Below are 22,549 nucleotides of genomic sequence, written 5' to 3'. Positions count from 1 at the left end.
ATCAAACATAGGTGGTAATTTGAGGAAGAACTTTCCGAGAATGTACGTGTAGAGCACAGCATTGTATGGCAGTGGAGCATGGACTGTGGGAAAACCGCAACAGAAGACAATCGAAGCATTCGAGATTTGGTGCTACGGACGAATGTTGAAAATTGGCTGGGTTGATAAAACAAGGAATAAGGAGGTTCTCGGCATTATCAAAGAGGAAAGGAATATATGGAAAACACTGACAAGGAGAAGGGACAGGATGATAGGACATCTGACATCAGGGAATTGTAGAGGGTAAAAACTGAAGCAGGAGATAGCGATTGGAGTGCATTCAGCAAATAATTGAGGACGTCGTATTACAGCACACAACGAACTAATGTAGACACCGAAACACGTTATTACAGGCCATATGAAACTCTAACAGTGGTGTTATACGAACGTACTACTGTGTGCACTGTAATCGAAAAAAGGAAGAAACGACGCACCACCAAGGAGTTACGCAAATTAGTCATATTCATACAGGTATCGACGGAAGATGCAAAATTGTAAACTTCGGTGGCCGGTGGATGAATGTGTGACGCTGCAGTGCAGTTCCACTGTACAGCTGGCGAGGATAGTAGATTGGAGATATGTCGATACCAGAGTATTAAAGGCTCTGAGAATTTCACTCCGTGTACTGAGTTGGACAGTAACTATGCCTCACAGACAGGCGCGTGAACAATATATGCAGATGTCAGCACTTGTAAACTAACCGGTTGGAGTAATCGGCGAATTGCTCCACCTTTGAATAATAGCGATGCCACTATTCGTCGATTTGGGCATGAATGAGTGAAACATGGCCAAACATAGCGTCAAAAAGAAAGCGGTCGACCTACAGAGACGACAGAACGTGAGAACAGAGCAATCGTCGAGAGGCACTCAGAGGCCCATATTCATCATCGTCATCATCGATCCGACGTGCAAGTCGTGCTTTAGGGACTATAAGGGCCAATAACAGGCGGCTCACAGAAAGGGGACTGAACTAAGGGCGCACCTTTGCGCCGACTACCATTGGCATCTGTTTACACTCGTTTCGGACACATTTGACCAGGAGTCTCATTGGCTGGAGTAGAAATGTCTTCAGTGATGAGTCCATCTTCGAAATGATACCCAATGACCGGCGAAGACGACGCTGGAAAAGCCGAAGACACCGGTGGGATACTAACCTTACTGTCGCCCGTCATACGGTCCGACAGCCAGGAGTGATGGTCTGTGGTGCCATTTCACTTCATAAGGAGGACCCTTTTGGTTGTCATCTGCGGCACAGTTACAGCACAATGGTACGTCGACGATATGGCAAGCCATCCTAGGCTTATATTTCAGCATGATAATGCCCATCTGCATAGAGTGGGAGTTTCAATGCTTGTCTTCGTGTATGCTAAACCCTACCTTGGCCAGCAAGGTCGCCGGACTTCACCCCACTTGAGAACGTTTGGAGCCTTATGGGGAGGGCCCTCCAAGCATCTCAGGATTTTGACAATCTAACGCGCCAATTAGATAGAATTTGGCACTGTATCGCTCAGGAGGATATCCAGCAACTGTGTTAAACTATACCAAGCCGAATAACTGCTTGCATAAGGGACAGAGCTGGACCAACGCGTTATTGAATTTCTTAATTTGTGAAGATCTTTCTCCTGAATAAATCGTCCAGCTTTTCTGAAACTTCTACCGATTTGCAACCATTCGGATAATTTATTTGTGGTGCATCGTCTTTTTTTGTCTTAGAATGTATTTGGTCGGAAGACGACGTTGATCACACGAAAGCGTATTGGATAAATGTAGTACATGATGGAGAATACTTCGTATTTTTATTAGTTTCTGTACTATCCCAACTGTGCAAAGAGCGAGTGAAAATGACTATACTAATGCATCTGCACGTGCTCCTATCTATGATATCTAATTCTCATGATCCTTATGCGAGATATACGATGTATGCAGAAAAATTATTGCGCAATCTTGAGATACTGTGTCCCAAAAAAATGGTTCAAATGACTCTGAACACTATGGGACTTAACTTCTGAGCTCATCAGTCCCCTAGAACTCAGAACTACTTAAACCTAACCAACCTAAGGACATCACACACACCCATGCCCGAGGCAGGATTCGAACCTGCGACGTAGCGGTCGCGCGGTTCCAGACTGAAGCATCTAGAACCGCTCGGCCACCGCGGCCGGCACTGTGTCCTAGAACCAAGAAAGAATTGCTACTTTTTCATTTTTGCAGTAGAGTATAAATGCACAAGAGTATGCTATTTGCTGGTGATGTGAGACGTTGTTACTTGTTGATATATTCCACTCTGCTGCGTTGATCATGAGATGCGTTTCAGAAATTGACCCTTATACCACACTTCTTGCATAATGTGTCTTGAAAATGCACAAGGGATTGAAATGAAGAAATGGCCCATGAAACAAGCGTTTAGTTTAAATAAGAATAAACTATAGTATGGGGAAAGTGACAAGGATTTTAATTCAGCTGTGGACCCAAGCATAACAACCATACATCAATAAGTAGCCTCGTTAGCGAAATTATTGCCTGTTATATTTATGATCTGAAGCTCACATTGGGTGTAAATCCTTACAGATACAAGAGAAACTCGGAATATTGGCTACCAGACGTCTGCTTCTTTTCTGTAATAGAGTGTATTTTACTACAGTGAGGCGATTGGTCATTTCAATGGGGTGAATGGCGTGGCACTGTAAATAGACACTTCAGGTAGACGCGGATCGGCAGCTGTGGTGTGTCTTCTCAGGAAGTCCGCGGCATACCTGACTGAATCTCAGACAATACCTGTCATTTAAGTTATGTCATGCTGATGGTCTTCTTATTACCGTTCATAGCCAAAATTTTGAGCTAAGTCAAGCAGATGCCTCGATTTGAGATGTCACTGTGCAATTGCAAGACATAAGTCTTAAAGAATACAGACGAAGATATGCAAAATGTGTCAGGAGGTTGATTCGTTTGTTTCTAAAACTAGCAATTATACGAAGAGCAAAAGTAGCTGAACATTATTTGAGAAGCACAGTAATATGGTGCTTGTTCACTTTCATCGACATGTACACGGAAAAATATGGAGCACTCCACTCCATTTACTGGTTCCTGCCCACGTTACATATAAATTGTTGGTACGCCACTGTGTGTTGTAGAAAACTGAATATAATGCGTTTCCTCAAAATTTAGGGAGAGTACATTTTCAGAGAAAACTTAACCCTTGCAACACTAAAACTTTGAATACATTCTAATAGTTTTTAGTGATTTCTTATACCAAATTCGGTGTTTTTTTATATTTTTCAGTAAATGTAAACCAACAATTTAGGTCTTAGTACTGACTGCGAATTTTCGTAATAAATGTCATATTTATATTTTCAAGTTCTTGACTCTTCTTGGACATGTTTATATCGTTAATAAGTATGTTGTGAATTGAAGTCACGACAGTTAATGGAGACCTCTACTTTTTAAATTTTTTGAGGTGGTCATAAATCACTCTTCCTCTCTGCATACATAACACAGAAAGTGCACTACTAGTGCTGTGATTGTGCTAAAAGATATTTTCAGATTCTGGACCCTTCTTATACTACTTGTACATCAGCACCTAATTAGAAAGAATGTTATTAATACGGTTGTAGGCGCTACAGTCTGGAACCACGCGACCGCTACGGTCGCAGGTTCGAATCCTGCCTCGGGCATGGATGTGTGTGCTGTCCTTAGGTTAGTTAGGTTTAAGTAGTTCTAAGTTCTAGGGGACTGGTGACCTCAGAAGTTAAGCCTCATAGTGCTCAGAGCCATTTGAACCATTTTTTTGTTATTAATAAAAGTTGTCGGCAACTAATGAAGTATTTAATTTTCTTTTATTTTTTTGGTGGGTATAAAGCACCCTCTTGAGGTACAATATCTTATGGAAAATGCTTTGGTATTGCTAGAGTTAATAATACTTTGAACAACATCATTAACCATCTCTACAGTTGCTTTCACTCTAATGGGATAATCTGGAAAAAAGTATCAATTCTGCTTGTTGAAAGTTAAGTGGAAAGACATTCCCATAATTAAGGAATAGAAATCGACTCAAAATTAAACCCTGGGACCCCTTTGCGATATATCCCCATTCACTAATATTTTGTATTCTTCCAACATTGTTTGAATTATTCAGCATATCTTTTTGCAATATGTTTGTTAAGATGATTCAAATCCGTTGTGTGTAAAGTCGACAGTTTCCTAAAGGTTGGGTTTTTCAAAGAGTCCAACATGATTTACTCAATTAAATGCCTTGGAAAGATGACAAAAAATTCCAGCTGGCAATATTTTATTATTTAAGGCTTGTGATATGTGATGAGTAAATGTTAAATAGCTCTCTCAGTCAAGAAACCCTTCTGGAAGCCAAATTGTCATATTGTATGTAAATTGTTTTGACCTAAACGTGAGACTAGTCTTGAGTACATTACTTTTTCGAATATTCTGGAAAATATGTCAATAAGGAAACTAGTCTTTCTTGTCACCTATATTGTAAAGAGGTTTAACAATTTCATATTTTAATCTGTCTAGAAAAAGATCACTGTTCCCGTGATGAAATACATAATTATGTCATTAAGGACAACTTTTCAGAATTTTATTCGAAATTCCATCAACACCATATGAGCTTTTGTTTTGCAGAATTTTTATATTTCTATTAATTTCAGTGATGGATGTTCATGCTATTTCTAGATGTTAAAGTTTTATGAAATGGCATTTGTATAAGCTCTTGCTTTTTCAATTGAACCATTGAATCCATTTTTGCTGCTAAATTTAAGAAGTAATCGTTAAAAGTACTTGCAACTTATTAATTGTTAGTCATAGCGTTGTCATTTAGTTTAACTGTTATAGTATCTTGTACACAGATTGATTTTTTCTTTGCATAATTTTTCTTTTCCCTCTTAAATGAAATTTTGATTCTCTTAGTTATCCATGGCATAGTTTTTTTTTAAAATTGATCTTTGTGTGTAACTTTTCAGGAAAGCAATCCTAAAATATTGAGATAAATGAACTATGGAGTGGATGGAATTTCACATTTGCTCTCTTTCTATACAGGGTGAGTCACCTAACATTATCGCTGGATATATTTCGTAAACCACATCAAATACTGACGAATCTATTCCATGGACCGAACGTGAGGAGAGAGGCTAGTGTAATTGGTTAATACAAACCTTAAAAAAATGCACGGAAGTATGTTTTTTAACACAAACCTACGTTTTTTAAATGGAATCCCCTTAGTTTTGTTAGCACATCTGAACATATAAACAAATACGTAATCAGTGCCATTTGTTGCATTGTAAAATGTTAATTACATCCGGAGATATTGTAACCTAAAGTTGACGCTTGAGTACCACTCCTCCGCTGTTCGATCGTGTGTATCGGAGAGCACCGAATTACGTAGGGATCCAAAGGGAACGGTGATGGACCTTAGGTACAGAAGAGACTGGAACAGCACATTACGTCCACATGCTAACAACTTTTTATTGGTCTTTTTCACTGACGCACATGTACATTACCATGAGGGGTGAGGTACACGTACACACGTGGTTTCCGTTTTCAATTACGGAGTGGACTAGAGTGTGTCCCGACATGTCAGGCCAATAGATGATCAATGTGGTAGCCATCATTTGCTGCACACAATTGCAATCTCTGACGTAATGAATGTCGTGCACGCCGCAGTACATCTGGCGTAATGTCGCCGCAGGCTGCCACAATACATTGTTTCATATCATCTGGGGTTGTAGGCACATCACGGTACACATTCTGCTTTAATGTACCACACAGAAATAAGTCCAGAGGTGTAAGATCAGGAAAACGGGCTGGCCAATTTATGCGTCCTCCACGTCCTATGAAACGTCCGTCGAACATTCTGTCAAGGGTCAGCCTAGTGTTAATTGCGGAATTTGCAGGTGCACCATCATGCTGATACCACATACGTCGACGCGTTTCCAGTGGGACATTTTCGAGCAACGTTCGCAGATCATTCTGTAGAAACGCGATGTATGTTGCAGCTGTTTGGGCCCCTGCAATGAAGTGAGGACCAATGAGGTGGTCGCCAATGATTCCGCACCATATATTTACAGTCCACGGTCGCTGTCGCTCTACCTGTCTGAGCCAGCGAGGATTGTCCACGGACCAGTAATGCATGTTCCGTAGATTCACTGCCCCGTGGTTTGTGAAACCCGCTTCATCGGTAAACAGGTAGAACTGCAACGCATTCTCTGTTAATGCCCATTGACAGAATTGCACTCGATGATTAAAGTCATCACCATGTAATTGCTGATGTAGCGACACATGAAACGGTTGAAAGCGGTGACGATGCAGTATGCGCATGACACTACTTTGACTCAGTCCACCGGCTCTCGCAATGTCCCGTGTACTCGTGTGTGGGTTCATGGCAACAGCAGCTAACACACCAACTGCACCCGCTTCTCCTGTTACGGACCCGTTTGCGTGCTACGACCATACCTGTTGCATACAGTTGGCGGTAGATGTTTTGCAATGTGCGGCACGTTGGATGCTCTCTGTCCGGGTACCCTTCTGCATACACCCTGCAGGCTTCAGCTGCATTTCGTCGACACTCGCCATTGATGAGTATCATCTCCGCCTTTTCAGAGTTCGAATACATCATGGTCACAGTTCCTATAACACTACACTATCACAGACTTCTGGTAACACGGTGTACTACAGTTGGTCTGCGTGCGGAGACGAATGCAGAATAACAATAGCAGCAAGCGCTACATGCGGACACTGCGACAGCTAGACCAAACCACAACAGTGCACTACAGCCAACTCGTAAACACGGTCGTCATCGTAAACATGTCCCTGCAGATGCTGCTCGCCGACCGTGGCCCGTGTTTGTTACAACACGCAACTGAACGTCGGAGGTTTCAAGCGTCAACTTTAGGTTACAATTACGTATTTGTTTATATGTTCATGTGTGCTAACAAAACTAACGTGGTCCCATTTAAAAAAAACGTAGGTTTGTGTTAAAAAACATACTTCCGTGCATTTTTGTATGGCTTGTATTGAACAATTACACTAGCCCCTCTCCTCACGTTCGGTCTGTGGAATCGGTTCGTCAGTATTTGATGTGGTTTACGAAATATACCCAGCGGTAACGTTAGGTGACTCACCCTGAATATGCCTCTTCCCATGCATCTTCTTTCAACTGCCTCGCTGCTTTGTATGAACCTGCCTCAAGACTGTAAGGTGCTACATTTTTTATTTTCATTAATTGTGTATCAAGACAGATAATCTATTAACAATTAGGTACACATTAAATACTTCAGTCTGAGCACTGTCCGGAAAAATGTTATCAATCAGAGTCATACTGTTTTACCACACAAAAGTTGGAAAACTGACTGCTGAAATTAAACTGAAACACCTAAATACTGATTCCAGTTCATTTTTCCTATCTGTATCTTTTAAGAAATCTACATTGAAATCTCCACACACTACTAACTGTTTTTTTACTGCCTGCCAGGTGGCTCAATAATGCTTCTAGAATTCTCAGGAACAGCTGAAAGTTTCACAGAGGGGATCTTTGGACTATTACAATTACCAGAGAAGTATTCTGCTGTAACTTTTCACAAGCACATGGTTCTATGTTCTGCTCTACACAAAAACTGTTTGTTTCAATATTTTTGTCTTTGTGTGCAACTTTTACGTAAGTAGCAAATCCTCCTTCATTCAACTTAATTCTACACGAAAATGATGCTAGTCTGCAACCCCTGATACTTAACTTCACATCCCTGTGGTTACATGGTGTTCATAGTGGCACAGAACATCTGTCACATCAGAATTCTCCACAACTCATGAATCAGGAAATGTGCAGAAGTGACATAGACGCGGATAGCTGATGTCCACAATTCTTGGAAAAGTGTAGAGAAGGAAATTATGCAGTAGCAAATGTCAAACGATTGTTGATGGTGATGATCACTATGTGATGTCCTAATCGCATAATTTTGGAGACACATTTTTCTGCACCTTTACCATATGTAACGATCCAGCATTAACGAAAACAGCGATTTCATGTGTATGGGAATGACAGCAAGTGCTCCAAATTTGTAAGTAGACTTACCACCAAGATTACTGAGATAGCAGTCAACCTGGTCCCCATTTTTTGTGCAGCCGTACCAATCAACGACTGCAAGTAAACATAAACATAATATATAATGTTAAAAAACAACAAAAGAAATAATTCTTGACAAAAAAGCAGTATTTCTCTTACAAATTAAGCCTCGCTAAAGCTCATGGAACTTACCCTTCCCAGACAAAGGGAGCAGTGGCTCGTGTGACCACGGACACAGTCTCAGCTGGCATGCGAATCTGTCGTCTATAAGGTCGCAGTTGTACCAGTTCTCTTTGCACGGCGGTGGATCTGCAAAGTTACAGATTCTTATATCAGCATACCGTCATATATATGTTTTACGCAAAGCTATCTGTAAGGTGTGGTTTTGGTTATCATCTCTCTCTTCTTTCCTACGTAACTGAATATTTACCAATTTATTGCAAGTTTTCTGCGTGGTGCCTATGTTCAAGCAAAGACTTTCTCAATATTTTCTTTGCTTCTGTCTTCATGAAGTTCGTTTCAAGCTAAAATACTGTACAAGGTGCTTCAGTAAGTATTTTCAATAGATTAGTGTACTTTGTCCTGCTGTGAAAGGAATGATCAGCACGTAGCGATTAGAATGCTCAAGAAGCCGTTGTTGTTGTTGTGGTCTTCAGTCCTGAGACTGGTTTGATGCAGCTCTCCACGCTACTCTATCCTGTGCAAGCTTCTTCATCTCCCAGTACCCACTGCAACCTACATCCTTCTGAATCTGCTTAGTGTATTGATCTCTTGGTCTCCCTCTACGATTTTTACCCTCCACGCTGCCCTCCAATGCTAAATTTGTGATCCCTTGATGCCTCAAAACATGTCCTACCAACCGATCCCTTCTTCTAGTCAAGTTGTGCCACAAACTTCTCTTCTCCCCAATCCTATTCAATACCTCCTTATTAGTTACGTGATCTACCCACCTTATCTTCAGCATTCTTCTGTAGCACCACATTTCGAAAGCTTCTATTCTCTTCTTGTCCAAACTGGTTATCGTCCATGTTTCACTTCCATACATGGCTACACTCCATACAAATACTTTCAGAAACGACTTCCTGACACTTAAATCTATACTCGATGTTAACAAATTTCTCTTCTCCAGAAACGATTTCTTTGCCATTGCCAGTCTACATTTTATATCCTCTCTACTTCGACCATCATCAGTTATTTTGCTCCCTAAATAGCAAAACTCCTTTACTACTTTAAGTGTCTCATTTCCTAATCTAATCCCCTCAGCATCACCCGATTTAATTTGACTACATTCCATTATCCTCGTTTTGCTTTTGTTGATGTTCATCTTATATCCTCCTTTCAAGACAATGTCCATTCCGTTCAACTGCTCTTCCAAGTCCTTTGCTGTCTCTGACAGAATTACAATGTCATCGGCGAACCTCAAAGTTCTTACTTCTTCTCCATGAATTTTAATACCTACTCCGAATTTTTCTTTTGTTTCCGTTACTGCTTGCTCAATATACAGATTGAATAACATCGGGGAGAGGCTACAACCCTGTCTCACTCCTTTCCCAACCACTGCTTCCCTTTCATGCCCCTCGACTCTTATAACTGCCATCTGGTTTCTGTACAAATTGTAAATAGCCTTTCACTCCCTGTATTTTACCCCTGCCAACTTCAGAATTTGAAAGAGAGTATTCCAGTTAACGTTGTCAAAAGCTTTCTCTAAGTCTACAAATGCTAGAAACGTAGGTTTGCCTTTTCTTAACCTTTCTTCTAAGATGAGTCGTAAGGTTAGTATTGCCTCACGTGTTCCAACATTTCTACGGAATCCAAACTGATCTTCCCCGAGGTCCGTTTCTACCAGTTTTTCCATTCGTCTGTAAAGAATTCGCGTTAGTATTTTGCAGCTGTGACTTATTAAACTGATAGTTCGGTAATTTTCACATCTGTCAACACCTGCTTTCTTTGGGATTGGAATTATTATATTCTTCTTGAAGTCTGTGGGTATTTCGCCTGTCTCATACATCTTGCTCACCAAATGGTAGAGTTTTGTCATGACTGGCTCTCCCAAGGTCATCAGTAGTTCTGATGGAATGTTGTCTACTTCCGGGGCCTTGTTTCGACTCTGGTCTTTCAGTGCTCTGTCAAACTCTTCACGCAGTATCTTATCTCCCATTTCATCTTCATCTACATCCTTTTCCATTTCCATAATATTGTCCTCAAGTACATTGCCCTTGTATAAACCCTCTATATACTCCTTCCACCTTTCTGCCTTCCCTTCTTTGCTTAGAACTGGGCTGCCATCTGAGCTTTTGATATTCATACAAGTGGTTCTCTTCTCTCCAAAGGTCTCTTTAATTTTCCTGTAGGCAGTATCTATCTTACCCCTAGTGAGACATGCCTCTACATCCTTACATTTGTCCTCTAGCCATCCCTGTTTAGCCATTTTGCACTTCCTGTCGATCTCATTTTTGAGACGTTTGTATTCCTTTTTGCCTGCTTCATTTACTGCATTTTTATATTTTCTCCTTTCATCAATTAAATTCAATATTTCTTCTGTTACCCAAGGATTTCTATTAGCTCTCGTCTTTTTACCTACTTGATCCTCTGCTGCCTTCACTACTTCATCCCTCAAAGCTACCCATTCTTCTTCTACTGTATTTCTTTCCCCCATTCCTGTCAATTGTTCCCTTATGCTCTCCCTGAAACTCTCTACAACCTCTGGTTCTTTCAGTTTATCCAGGTCCCATCTCCTTAAATTCCCACCTTTTTGCGGTTTCTTCAGTTTCAATCTGCAGTTCATAACCAATAGATTGTGGTCAGAATCCACATCTGCCCCTGGAAATGTCTTACAATTTAAAACCTGGTTCCTAAATCTCTGTCTTATCATTATATAATCTATCTGATACCTTTTAGTATCTCCAGGATTCTTCCAGGTATACAACCTTCTTTTATGATTCTTGAACCAAGTGTTAGCTATGATTAAGTTATGCTCTGTGCAAAATTCTACATGGCGGCTTCCTCTTTCATTTCTTCCCCCAATCCATATTCACCTACTATGTTTCCTTCTCTCCCTTTTCCTACTGACGAATTCCAGTCAGCCATGACTATTAAATTTTCGTCTCCCTTCACTACCTGAATAATTTCTTTTATCTCGTCATACATTTCATCAATTTCTTCATCATCTGCCGAGTTAGTCGGCATATAAACTTGTACTACTGTAGTAGGCATGGGCTTTGTGTCTATCTTGGCCACAATAATTCGTTCACTATGCTGTTTGTAGTAGCTTACCCGCACTCCTATTTTTTATTCATTATTAAACCTACTCCTGCATTACCCCTATTTGATTTAGTATTTATAACCCTGTAATCACCTGACCAAAAGTCTTGTTCCTCCTGCCACCGAACTTCACTAATTCCCACTATATCTAACTTTAACCTATCCATTACCCTTTTTAAATTTTCTAACCTACCTGCCCGATTAAGGGATCTGACATTCCACGCTCCGATCTGTAGAATGCCAGTTTTCTTTCTCCTGATTATGACGTCCTCTTGAGTAGTCCCCGCCCGGAGATCCGAATGGGGGACTATTTTACCTCCGGAATATTTTACCCAAGAGGACGCCATCATCATTTAATCATACAGTAAAGCTGCATGTCCTCGGGAAAAATTACGGCTGTAGTTTCCCCTTGCTTTCAGCCGTTCGCAGTACCAGCACAGCAAGGCCGTTTTGGTTAATGTTACAAGGCCAGATCAGTCAATCATCCAGACTGTTGCCCCTGCAACTACTGAAAAGGCTGCTGCCCCTCTTCAGGAACCACATGTTTGTCTGGCCTCTCAACAGATACCCCTCCGTTGTGGTTGCACCTACGGTACGGCCATCTGTATCGCTGAGGCACGCAAGCCTCCCCACCAATGGGAAGGTCCATGGTTCATGGGGGGTCAAGAAGCCGTATACAACACAAACAAGATGAAACGGTACTGCCCGACCTTAACGAAGTTCAGAATTTCCTCAGTGGCTACTTTTCGCGGCTAGTCGAATGAGGATAACTGCATGGTTATTTCCTTGGGGGCTTTGATATCTTTTGGGTTTTGCTTTTGGGTATTTCACGGAAGGTAGCTTTAAGTACGTGCAAGGTATTAGAATGCAACAATATTCTCTCTCGCAGCCTCGTGAACTTACGGAGTATACGTAATAATTCACTGACGTACAAAATTGTTTTCAAGTAATTTATGTCTTTCGAATGAATGCGTTTCTCCGTATTTGCGCTACGAAGTTTTTGGGACTTTTTTGTTATTGCAAAGAACTGCATGAAAATTACTTTCAGTACGCTACTAAGTAGGCGACACAAGTTGACCTCTGAAAAACTACACTGCAGCTGAAGAAATTGCGCCCCACATGCTGCAGCAGTTTTGACAAAAAAATCGAATTACAGGAGGATGTCTGCCACATCACGAATCGAATACACTCTTACCCTTAAAAACTATAAGGTAACAAAATCATTAATCTTGCCCAACAATCGCCCAATAAATTTGTGTAAAATTGCAGAGTTGTGAAGATGTTATTGAAATTCCCGTTACTTGCATGTTATTAGTCTGGTCGTAGTATATCACTGACTTCAATAGAATATTAACGTTAACCAGAATCTGAGTATCACTTTGTATACAAAATTCACTTTTAGGACTGAAATTCCTTCAAAACTTAGTTCATCCTACTACTAATAGGATTTGCAGATCAGAACATGCAATGAGTAACATTTCAGTAGAGCTAACCTGTAGTACCCACTTGCATACCAATAATTGTGTTATGATTGTCGCAGGTCAACGCAAAGAGCTGTGCAATAAGATCTGATGCATTGGTAGTGGTGACAGCTTCATTGATTTTCAGCGAACAACATTATATTAAAATCACATCATTCACGCACTGCGCACCGCACACTGATAAAAACCGTCTTCTGAAATTGTTCTCTGTTATATCATTTTTGTTTGGACAATAACGCACCTGCGTAATTCTTCGAATTCAAATTACTTGTGTTCCTCAGATCTCTCAAATACAGTTCAAATGTGCATCATTTTACCTGTAAATCCAAAATTAGCTCGGTATCCTTCCAAGTGTAAACAGTATCGATATTAACCATATAGGAGAAGATCCACACCTTATGTACTATGTTTGGGCACAAATATTATTTCGATAACGGTAGCCGTTAGTGATGCATCAGAGGGTTCTTCAATTCATGGCGCAACCTATATCTTTTTCCACTGAAAATAAGCACAAGACGACTATGTCTGCCTAGAATTCTAGTACATACCTCAAATAAGAAGATGTGTAAAAGATGTATACCCACTGACACCCATTCTTTACCCACTCCTATTCGTCACAAACTTGCACACAAGCTAAAACAATGTGACTTCTTATCACAGAAGATATTTAATTAAACATCACTATGATACAGATATTTAATTAAACATTACTAGCATACAGAATTCATTATACTAAATGAGGATGCACCACCAACTTTGATACAAAGTGTTAAACAGTTCAGGGTCTCTTCTCTAATGGAACACAAATAACTGCATATTCTCATTGATATGAAGGTCTGAATCAGCGAAAATTATCTTTCACATGCTTAACAAAAAGCATTAAATTTCAGTTACACACTTAAATTTTTAACGTCTGTCTGTTTACAGTAACGTATGAAGAAGAAAAGAAACATTAATTACCTCTGTGATGCCAGTCAGAAGATTCGGAATATGTTCTTTCAGCTTCAAAACAATATCTCAACGAAAACTTTAAATGTCCTTCATAGTTGATCACGTTGTAGAGGAAGCCAAAATCATCCTGTCCTGTGGAAAGGAAAAAATGTTTGATGCAAAATATCATATTCATTCAGGTACAAGCGTCAACATTGGATTAAAATAAACTCTACCAATAAACAGTTCTAGGTGAATGGCAGACAACATCAGAGCACTTTGATATATGGAATTTGATATCTGTTGATCTTTATTAGTTTCATGTTCCATGCATCATTTGCACAATAGGTTGTAATGATGTGGAATGTGTCATTTTACATTCACATCTGAAATTAAACTTCAAAAATTTACTTATTTCTTTAACCTGATCTGATTAGGGCCATCAGGCCCTCTCTTGCATTGGACTAGGGTTTCACAAATACAGTACCTTTTTCACACCATAGTTACCTAACATATAACAATTTTTATACGACAAACAGTATGGCTACATGCTGAACATTTATAATTTTTTGCTTATTTTTAATTATTATTGCTACATACATACATTGGAGTTAGTAATTCCTATCTATCATCCTTTACACATTGAAATAATGGTAAGGCTTGTACACAATGGATGGAATTGTCAAGGTGGCACTGTTTCAGTTTCTTTTCAAATTTTGTTATGCTGTCTGTCTGACATTTTATATCACTGGGCAAGTCACAAAAATTTTAGTTACAACAATGTGCACCAGTTATTCTGCTAAAGGCAACCTTAATGTGAAGTAATTAATGCCATTTTCCTTATGGTTTTGCCATTCTGTACATCATTGTTTCTTTTTAAATGAATCATTTACAACAAAATTCCCAAGGGAATACATTACTGCAAATTAGTAGTCAGAATGCCCAAATTCTAATCAGGTGTCTACATGATGATCCAGGGTGAGCATCATATGTTATTCTCATAGCGAGTTTCGGAGCAGAGATGACATTTTTCCTAAAACATGAGTTACTGCAGAACGTTATTCCATATGACATTATTGAATGAAAATATGCAAAATCTGTTAACTTACTGAGTTGTCTCTTCCCAAGATTTGCAATGATTCTAAGTGCAAATGTGGCTGAACTAAGTCGTTTTAGGAGCTCCAATATGTGCTTTTTCAAGCTTAAATTTTCATCAATATAAACTCTTCAAAATTTTGAAGTTTCCATCCTATTTATTATTTTCTTATCATTTGTGTACTACCTCTAGATGTGCAGAACTTAATATGTATCTTTTTGAAATCGAGAATGAGACCATTTGCAAAAGTCCAGTCAATAAGACTGTTAAGAATATTATTTATTATTTCTGTTGTTACTGTATATAACTTGCACTGATTACAGTACTACTGTAATCCACAAAAAGAATTAATTCTGCTTCTTATATATTGGACAGAAAATCGTTTACATAAGAGCAACAACGTCGGACCTAAACTGAGCCTTGGGCAACTCCAAATGTGATTTCTCCCTAATCAGAGGACTTTTCCCTGATTACACTGGTTGAATTAGCAAATACAACTTTCTTCATTCCTTTAGTTAGATATGAAAAAATCCATTAGTTGGCTATAACATCCATTCCAAAAAATCACATATTATCTATAAGGATAGCGATGCACAAAGTCAAATGCCTTAGGCAGGTCACAGAAAATACCAATTGGTACTATTTTGTTGCTTAATGATGTAAAATTTGTCGAGTGAATGAGTAAATGGCATTCTCACTAGAACATCTCTTTTGAAATCCAACTGTAGTTTAGTGAGGCTATTGTTATTCCTGTGTTGGGTTTTTATTCTAGAATAATAAATGGAGAATGATTTCAGCAGTGAATCAGGTCAGTAGTCATTGACATCTCTCATATCATCTATCTTTTAGGGGGATTTAACAATGGCATATTTCAATCTCTCTGGAGAAATGCCTTGCACCAATGAAGCATTATATATTTCAGAAGAGACTGGGCTTATTATATCGGAAAAAATCTTTAGTGCTCTGTTAAAAACACCGTCAAGCCCATATGATCTTTTACTTTTGAGACAATACATAATTTCGATAATTTCAGAGGGAGAAGTTGATGACACGTTCATTTAACTGAATTTTATAAAAGTTCTTTTTTCAGTGTAATTCTGTGCTTCTCTTGAATTTTTTGTACATATATTTTCTACCGTATTTAAGAAATGATTACTAAATGCATTTGCTACCAATGACTCAGCATTTATCACCCTTCAGTTTAAGTAAATGATGATGTTATGCTGTTCTTTAGCTGGTTGTTCTGTCTTCCGTTTCACTACATTCCATAAAGCATGACATAAAGAGCATGTTCCAGATTTTTTAAACACCTTTCCTTATAATATTTAGTAGATCTCATAGTGTGCCACTACTGTAGAATCTTTTCTTATTCTTGCCAACAGATACTATTCCCTTCCTTTCACAAGATCCTTTAATCCATTTAGTGACCCACAGTCTTTTTACATAGCTGTTTAACCTCCTTTTCGAATAGCTTGTGTGGAAAGCAATTTTCAAATAATGATATCTATTTATCATGGAATATATTAAATTTTTCGTCAGCATCTCGTTCATTACGAATTCTACCGCAGCTCAACTGTTGTAAGCTATTCTCAAAAATATTTGGTCTGGAGTGAGTAATGATTCTGATTTCTACCGAGGAGTATTATCTCATTTATCTTAACTAACTGTGCACCATGATCAGAGAGTATTCGTTACTTGGTGTATAGTTATTTCCTTGCTTAGAGATTTATCAAACAAAACATTATCTGCTATAATCCACCAGTGGTGGAAAATTAATTACTAAGATTAAATAGTAAGATCCAAATAAGACTTCCAGATCATTTTTTCCTGTGAGAATCCTTTCAAAAATCTACACTGAAGTCGCTACAAACTATTAATTGCTTGCTACTGCCTGACAGACAGCGTAGTAAGGAATCCAAAATTCTCACAAACAGCTCAGAATTTCCCTCTGTGGATCCATATACAGTTACAGCAAAAAATGTTCAGTATTAATTCACAAGCACAATTTCTATGTTGAGTACCGAGTCTACTTGCCTCAACATTGCTGGATTTGAGTTTTGTGTAAATATATGTAACGACTTCTTGTTTTCCTTTGACCCTTTCTAAGGGCCAAAGGTTCCTTTTCCAATCGTATTTCCATCGCATAAAGATGGCGAGTTTTAAGCTAACAAGCACAAAGGCTATACAGAAAAATAACTGACTCACGCGTGGCAAATTTTAATTCGTATTTGGTGTGCTTAAGGGGAACAGTAACCATTTTAGATAGTCGTAGTATAGAGTAATTCGAATAAAACATTGCAGTTAAAATATGTCCAATTTTTGTTGAGTACAGAGATACAGCTGGTTACAGAATTACGTTTTGATATAGCATGTTGGTACTCCAACTGCTTTGTATTTATTCATCGATTGTTTTGAAGTTCAACTTGTGTGGTTGTGCTTAACTCGACATCATAGAATTTTTCGACTGTGACCATATTTATGACTTACTAATCAACATTACTCTATTGTTTAAGCTGTCCTACATATTTGCAAACTCTGAGTATGCCTATATGACATTTCTGTATGTTTTTTGTAATGGAAACGCTGCTGCTGCTTGTGGGGACAAGGATACACGATTTCGTAACTGCATAGTACCAAATGCAAGTGTGTTTACCGGTGTTTTCACTAAACTTCATGCGACTGGTGCAGTGCCCAGCAGTAATATTTCATCTCAACATGCAAGTGAACCGAATCTCAATGAAATAGAAACCATTATTCACTTGGTATGAAGTAGTGCTTAAGAAGCACACTCAGGTTTACTGCATGGAATTGGTTTTCCACAAACAGTGATATGGCGGACATATATGTGCATGGCCTCATTCCTAAAATTACTCAAAGTCACTGAGGGTATTTTCGTTCCATCGTTTCAACTACAAGAAAATGCGTGTTTTTCTCACCAGAAGCCTTTCGGTTTTTTGAGGTAAAGCATCATCAGTGGTCTGTAATTACAGATATTTACAATTATATTTGTTTTTAAGATCGAAAAAGAGTTCCTTAGCAATTCGTTGCGTTTTACTTGCGGTAACTTCTGCTTGGTTTCGCTACTACATCAGAAAATGCCGTCTGCTAGCACGTATTTATTTCTTTTCTCATTAGACTCTGTTACTTGTAGTCTAATTTTTCGCTGCTTTGCGTAACTATGCATTTTTTACGTTTTACACAGAACAATTAGTCGTACGCTATTGTTTACTGTTTATTTCTATGCTTCTAAATGTGTATTATGTTTCGTAGTATTGCCAACATTGTAACTAGTTTGTCTTTGACTTTTACTTTTTTAGTTAATTGTATCTGTGTTATTTAAATTAATTGTGTTGCTATGTATTTATATAATGTAATGAAGAAACAGTAATAGAGAGATTTTTGCGTGGTGAATAGACGATGGAGGAAGAAGCAAAGACTAACGCACATAAGTGCGTAGTAGTGTAATGAGTAGTGAGTTGGAGGATATGATGAGGAGCAAGAAGTGAAATGAATTTTTTTTTTGGGAGGGGGGGGGGAAGGGGTGGCGTTGGGTGGGAGAGGGTGAAGGATGGAAAAAGCTCTTTTCTTTTTCATGTAATTTTTCCGGTTATTTTATGTAGTGCTTGGTCTTTAAAACTTATTTGTTCTTTGTGCAACTGTTTATTTTGCTTTTAATGCTTTGTGTATATGGAAATTTTCTTTGAAAAGGAGAGGTGTCTGTCTTCACTGATTCTTATGCTGTTCATGTCTTTTTCAATATTGCTTGGTATGTGATATTCCTGTTTTAGATGATCTGCAAATGCTGAATTGTTTGTACCCTATTTAAATGACCTGATTGGTTCCTTATATCTTGTGTCAAATGTACTGCCAGTCATTCCAATGTATATCTTTTCACAATCTCTGCAAATGAGCTAATAGATACCAGATTGTTGATATCCATCTGGTTTTTATTTCAGTTCTGGGATGTGTTGTTTTCTGTTTCTACATGCACATCTACATTATTACTATGCAAATTACACTTAAGCGCTTGTCAGAGGGTTCACTGAACCGTCTTCACAATAATTCTCTATTATTCCAACACCAAACACTGTGCAGAAAAAATGAGTACTAATATCTTTCTGTTGGATTTCCTTTATTTTATTATGGTGATCGATTCTCCCTAAGTAGGCCAGGATTAACAAAATATTTTAGTATTTGCAGTTGGACGTTGATGATTGAAATTTCGTAAAAAAATTCCGCCGCAAAGAAAACTGCCTTTATTTTAATTATGTCCATCCCAAATCCTGTACCATGTCAGTGACACGCTCTCCCTCATTTCTCGATAGTACGAAACATGCTACTCTTCTTTGAATTTTCTCGACGTACTTCTGGTAAGGGTCCCACACTGCGCAGCAGTAGTCCAAAAGAGGATGGACAAGCATAGTGTAGGCAATCTCTCTAGTAGATCTGTTGCATATCGTAAATGTTCTGCCAATAAAACGCAGTATCTGGTTAGCCTTCCCCACAATATCTTTGTTGTGTTATTTCCAATTTAATGTGTTTGTAATTGTAATTCCTGGGTATTTAGTAGAATTTACGGCCTTTAGATTTGCTGATTATCGTTTAATCCAAGTTTAACGGTTTCCTCTTAGCACTCATGTGGAGGACCTCACACTTTTCATTATTTAGCATCAACTGCCTATTTTCGCACCCTACAGGCATATTTTCTAAGTCGTTTTGCAATTTGTTTTGACTTTCTGATGACTTTTCTAAACGATAAACGACATCACCATCTTCAAACAAATTAAGACAGCTGCTCACATTGTCTCCTAAGTTGTTTACATAAATAAGGAACAGCAGAAGACCTATATCACTACGTTGAGGAACGCCAGATATCACTTCTGTTTTACTCGATGACTTTAAGTTAGTTACTAACAATTGTGACCTCTCTGACAGAAAATCAGGAAACCAGTCACATAACTGAGACAAAATTCAATAAGCACACATTTTGACTATTACCCACTTGTGAGGCACAGTGTCAAAAGCATTCTGGAAATCTAGAAATAAGAAATCAATTTGAAATCCCTTGTCAATAACGCTCAACACTTCGTGTGAGTAAAGACCTAGTTGTGTTTTACAAGAACGATGTTTTATAGATCCGTGTTGACTGTTTGTCAGTAGACTGTTCTCTTCGAGGTAATACGTAAGTTCGAACACAATATATGTTCCAAAATTCTGCTGCATATCGACGTTAATGCTATGAGCCTGTAATTTAGTGGATTACTTCTACTGACTTCGTTGAATATTGCTGTGACCTGTGCAACTTTCCAGTCTTTGGGTATTGATCTTTCATTGAGGGGAGTGTTTCCGTATGACTGTTAAGTATGGAGCTGTTGCATCATACTCTGAAAGGGACCTAATTAGTTCATAGTCTGGACCTGAAGACTTGTTTTTAAGTATTTTGAGTTCCGTCACTACTCCGAGGATATCTGCTTCTAAGTTACTCGTGTTGGCAGCTGTTCTTGAATCGAGTTCTGAAATATTTACTTCGTCTTGTTTGGTGAAGGAATATCGGAAGGCTGTGTTAGTAACTCTGCTTCAGCAGCACTGTCATTAGTAGTATTTCCATTGCTATCACGCAGAGAAGGCATTGATTGTCTCTCCCCATTAGCATACTTTACGTACGACCGGATTCTCTTTGGATTTTCTGCTAGGTTTCGAGAAAAAGTTTCGTTGAGGAAACTGTTATAAGCATCTCGCATTGAATTTCGACCTTTTGTAAAAGATCGCTCGTCTTGAAAATTATGAGTTCGTTTAAATTTGGCATGCTTTTTTCGTTGTTTGTGCAACAGTTGTTTTGATCCATTTTGTGTACCAAGGGTGATCAGCTCCGTCATTTGTTAATTTATTTGGTGTATATCTCTCAGCTGCTATCAATACTACTTCTTTGAATTCAAGCTACATCTGGTCTACACATACCGCTACATTGTTAATTTGGAAACAGTGTATGTATTTTTGTCAACATGTCGAGGATAAATTGGCGTCACTACCAACGATAATTGTATGAATTGGGTATGTGTATGAAATTAGACTCAAGTTTTCTATGAATCTTTCTACAATTGTATCATATGAGGTGGGAGGTCGGTAAAAGGATTCAGTTATTATTTTATTCCCGTTGCCTAGAATGACCTCTACCCAAACTAACTCACGGGAACTATCTACTTCAATTTCACTACAAGGTAAACTACTTCTAACGGCAACAAATACGTCACCGCCAACTGTGTTTAGTCTATCCTTTCGGTTCTTCGCAAAAATTTCGGCTGAACTTATCACCGGTTTTAGCCTGCTTTCAGTGGCTATAACGATTTCAGCATCAGCGCTTTCTATTAGCGCTTCAAGCTAAGGCACTTTCCCAATACGAATACGACAATTTACAACTGCTATACCGATGGTTCCAGTATCTCGTTCTTCCTGCATTCGGCCTGCACCCTTTGAAACTGAAGCCCTTTTTGTGTTTTCCCCAGACCCACTAATCTAAAAAGCCGCCCAGCCCACGCCACAAAGCCCCTGCTACTTGTGTAGCCACCTCCTGAATATAGTGGACTCCTGACCTATTCAGCAGAACCCGAAACCCAACCACCCTAAGGCGCAAGTCGAGAAATCTGCAGCCTACATGGATGCAGAACCATCTGAGCCTCTGTTTCAGATCCTCCACTTGGCTGCAAATGGTGAGCTCTGCTTTCATCTTGCAAGGAAGATTGGCAGGTTTTACCGCTTTTGTTAGCGGCTCGAAACCAGAGAGAATCTCTTCTGATCCAAAGCAACACACATCATTGGTACCAAAGTGAGCCACCACCTGGACTTGGTTGCACCCTGTGCTCTTCATGGCATCTGGAAGAATCCGTTCCAGATCTGGAATTCCTCCACCTGGTATGCACACAGAGTGCACACTGGCTTTCTTTCCTTCCTTGCCAGCCATGTCCCTAAGGGGCCCCGTAACGCGCCTAACACTGCAGCTCCCAACTACCAATAATCCCAGTCTGTGACTTCTGGATCTTGTATGCTGATTGGTTTCCTCAGAATGAGGGCAGGCGACTGCATCTGTCTGAGGGACAGTGTCAGCCACAGACAGCACCTGGAAACTGTTTGTCAGACTAACTAGGCAGGTCTTACGTTCGGCCCCCAGGGAAGTCTTTTGACGCATGCTACACTCCAAGGCGACCTACCACTCGATCACAGATGAGAGGTCTGCGTTGGTGTGAGCAATAACTGAGCTGGCCACCGGTGATGACCAATCGGCGAATTGAGACGTGTTGGATGTCTGTTGGATCCCCATGTCTGGCCCACAACAGTGATGCCCATCCAATGCAGCTTCAAGATGCATAACTGAACCTATACAGGGCTCAGAGTGAGGTGTCACCAACTCGGCTTGCATCTGCACCCAGCAATCACACTCCCTATCCATACTGAAGACCGTAGAAAAATATACTACAAAGACAAACAAAGACTTGTCTACTAAATATTAAATTAACATGCTGAAATCCAGGAAACTAAATTACCAAATCACACAGATGACACTACAAAATTCGCTCCTGTTTAGGGACTCGTAAAATGTCACAAAATTGGTTACTTCCCTGCTTTTGCTTGTGTCTCGGCCGGCTGCTGCTGCCTGATGTTTGTGAGAAATGTTTGTGCCTT

General features: G+C 39.3%; 1 protein-coding gene across 1 annotated transcript in view; it reads right to left on the bottom strand.

Moving 5' to 3' along the window:
- Nucleotides 1-22,549, bottom strand: part of LOC124555660 — a 73,176-nt gene that overhangs the window by 14,537 nt on the left and 36,090 nt on the right. Inside the window, exons 3-5 of the mRNA XM_047129683.1 lie at nucleotides 13,807-13,929; nucleotides 8,297-8,413; nucleotides 8,114-8,179 (exon numbers count right to left, since the gene is read on the bottom strand). Coding sequence (XP_046985639.1) covers nucleotides 8,114-8,179; nucleotides 8,297-8,413; nucleotides 13,807-13,929 — 306 coding nt within the window. The remainder of the gene's footprint in view (nucleotides 1-8,113; nucleotides 8,180-8,296; nucleotides 8,414-13,806; nucleotides 13,930-22,549) is intronic.

The sequence above is a fragment of the Schistocerca americana genome, chromosome 1 (genome assembly GCF_021461395.2).
Source record: "Schistocerca americana isolate TAMUIC-IGC-003095 chromosome 1, iqSchAmer2.1, whole genome shotgun sequence".
In the NCBI taxonomy this organism is placed as follows: Eukaryota; Metazoa; Arthropoda; class Insecta; order Orthoptera; family Acrididae; genus Schistocerca; species Schistocerca americana.
Note: the sequence above shows the minus strand (reverse complement) of the source record. Positions and strands in the feature narration are given on the sequence as shown.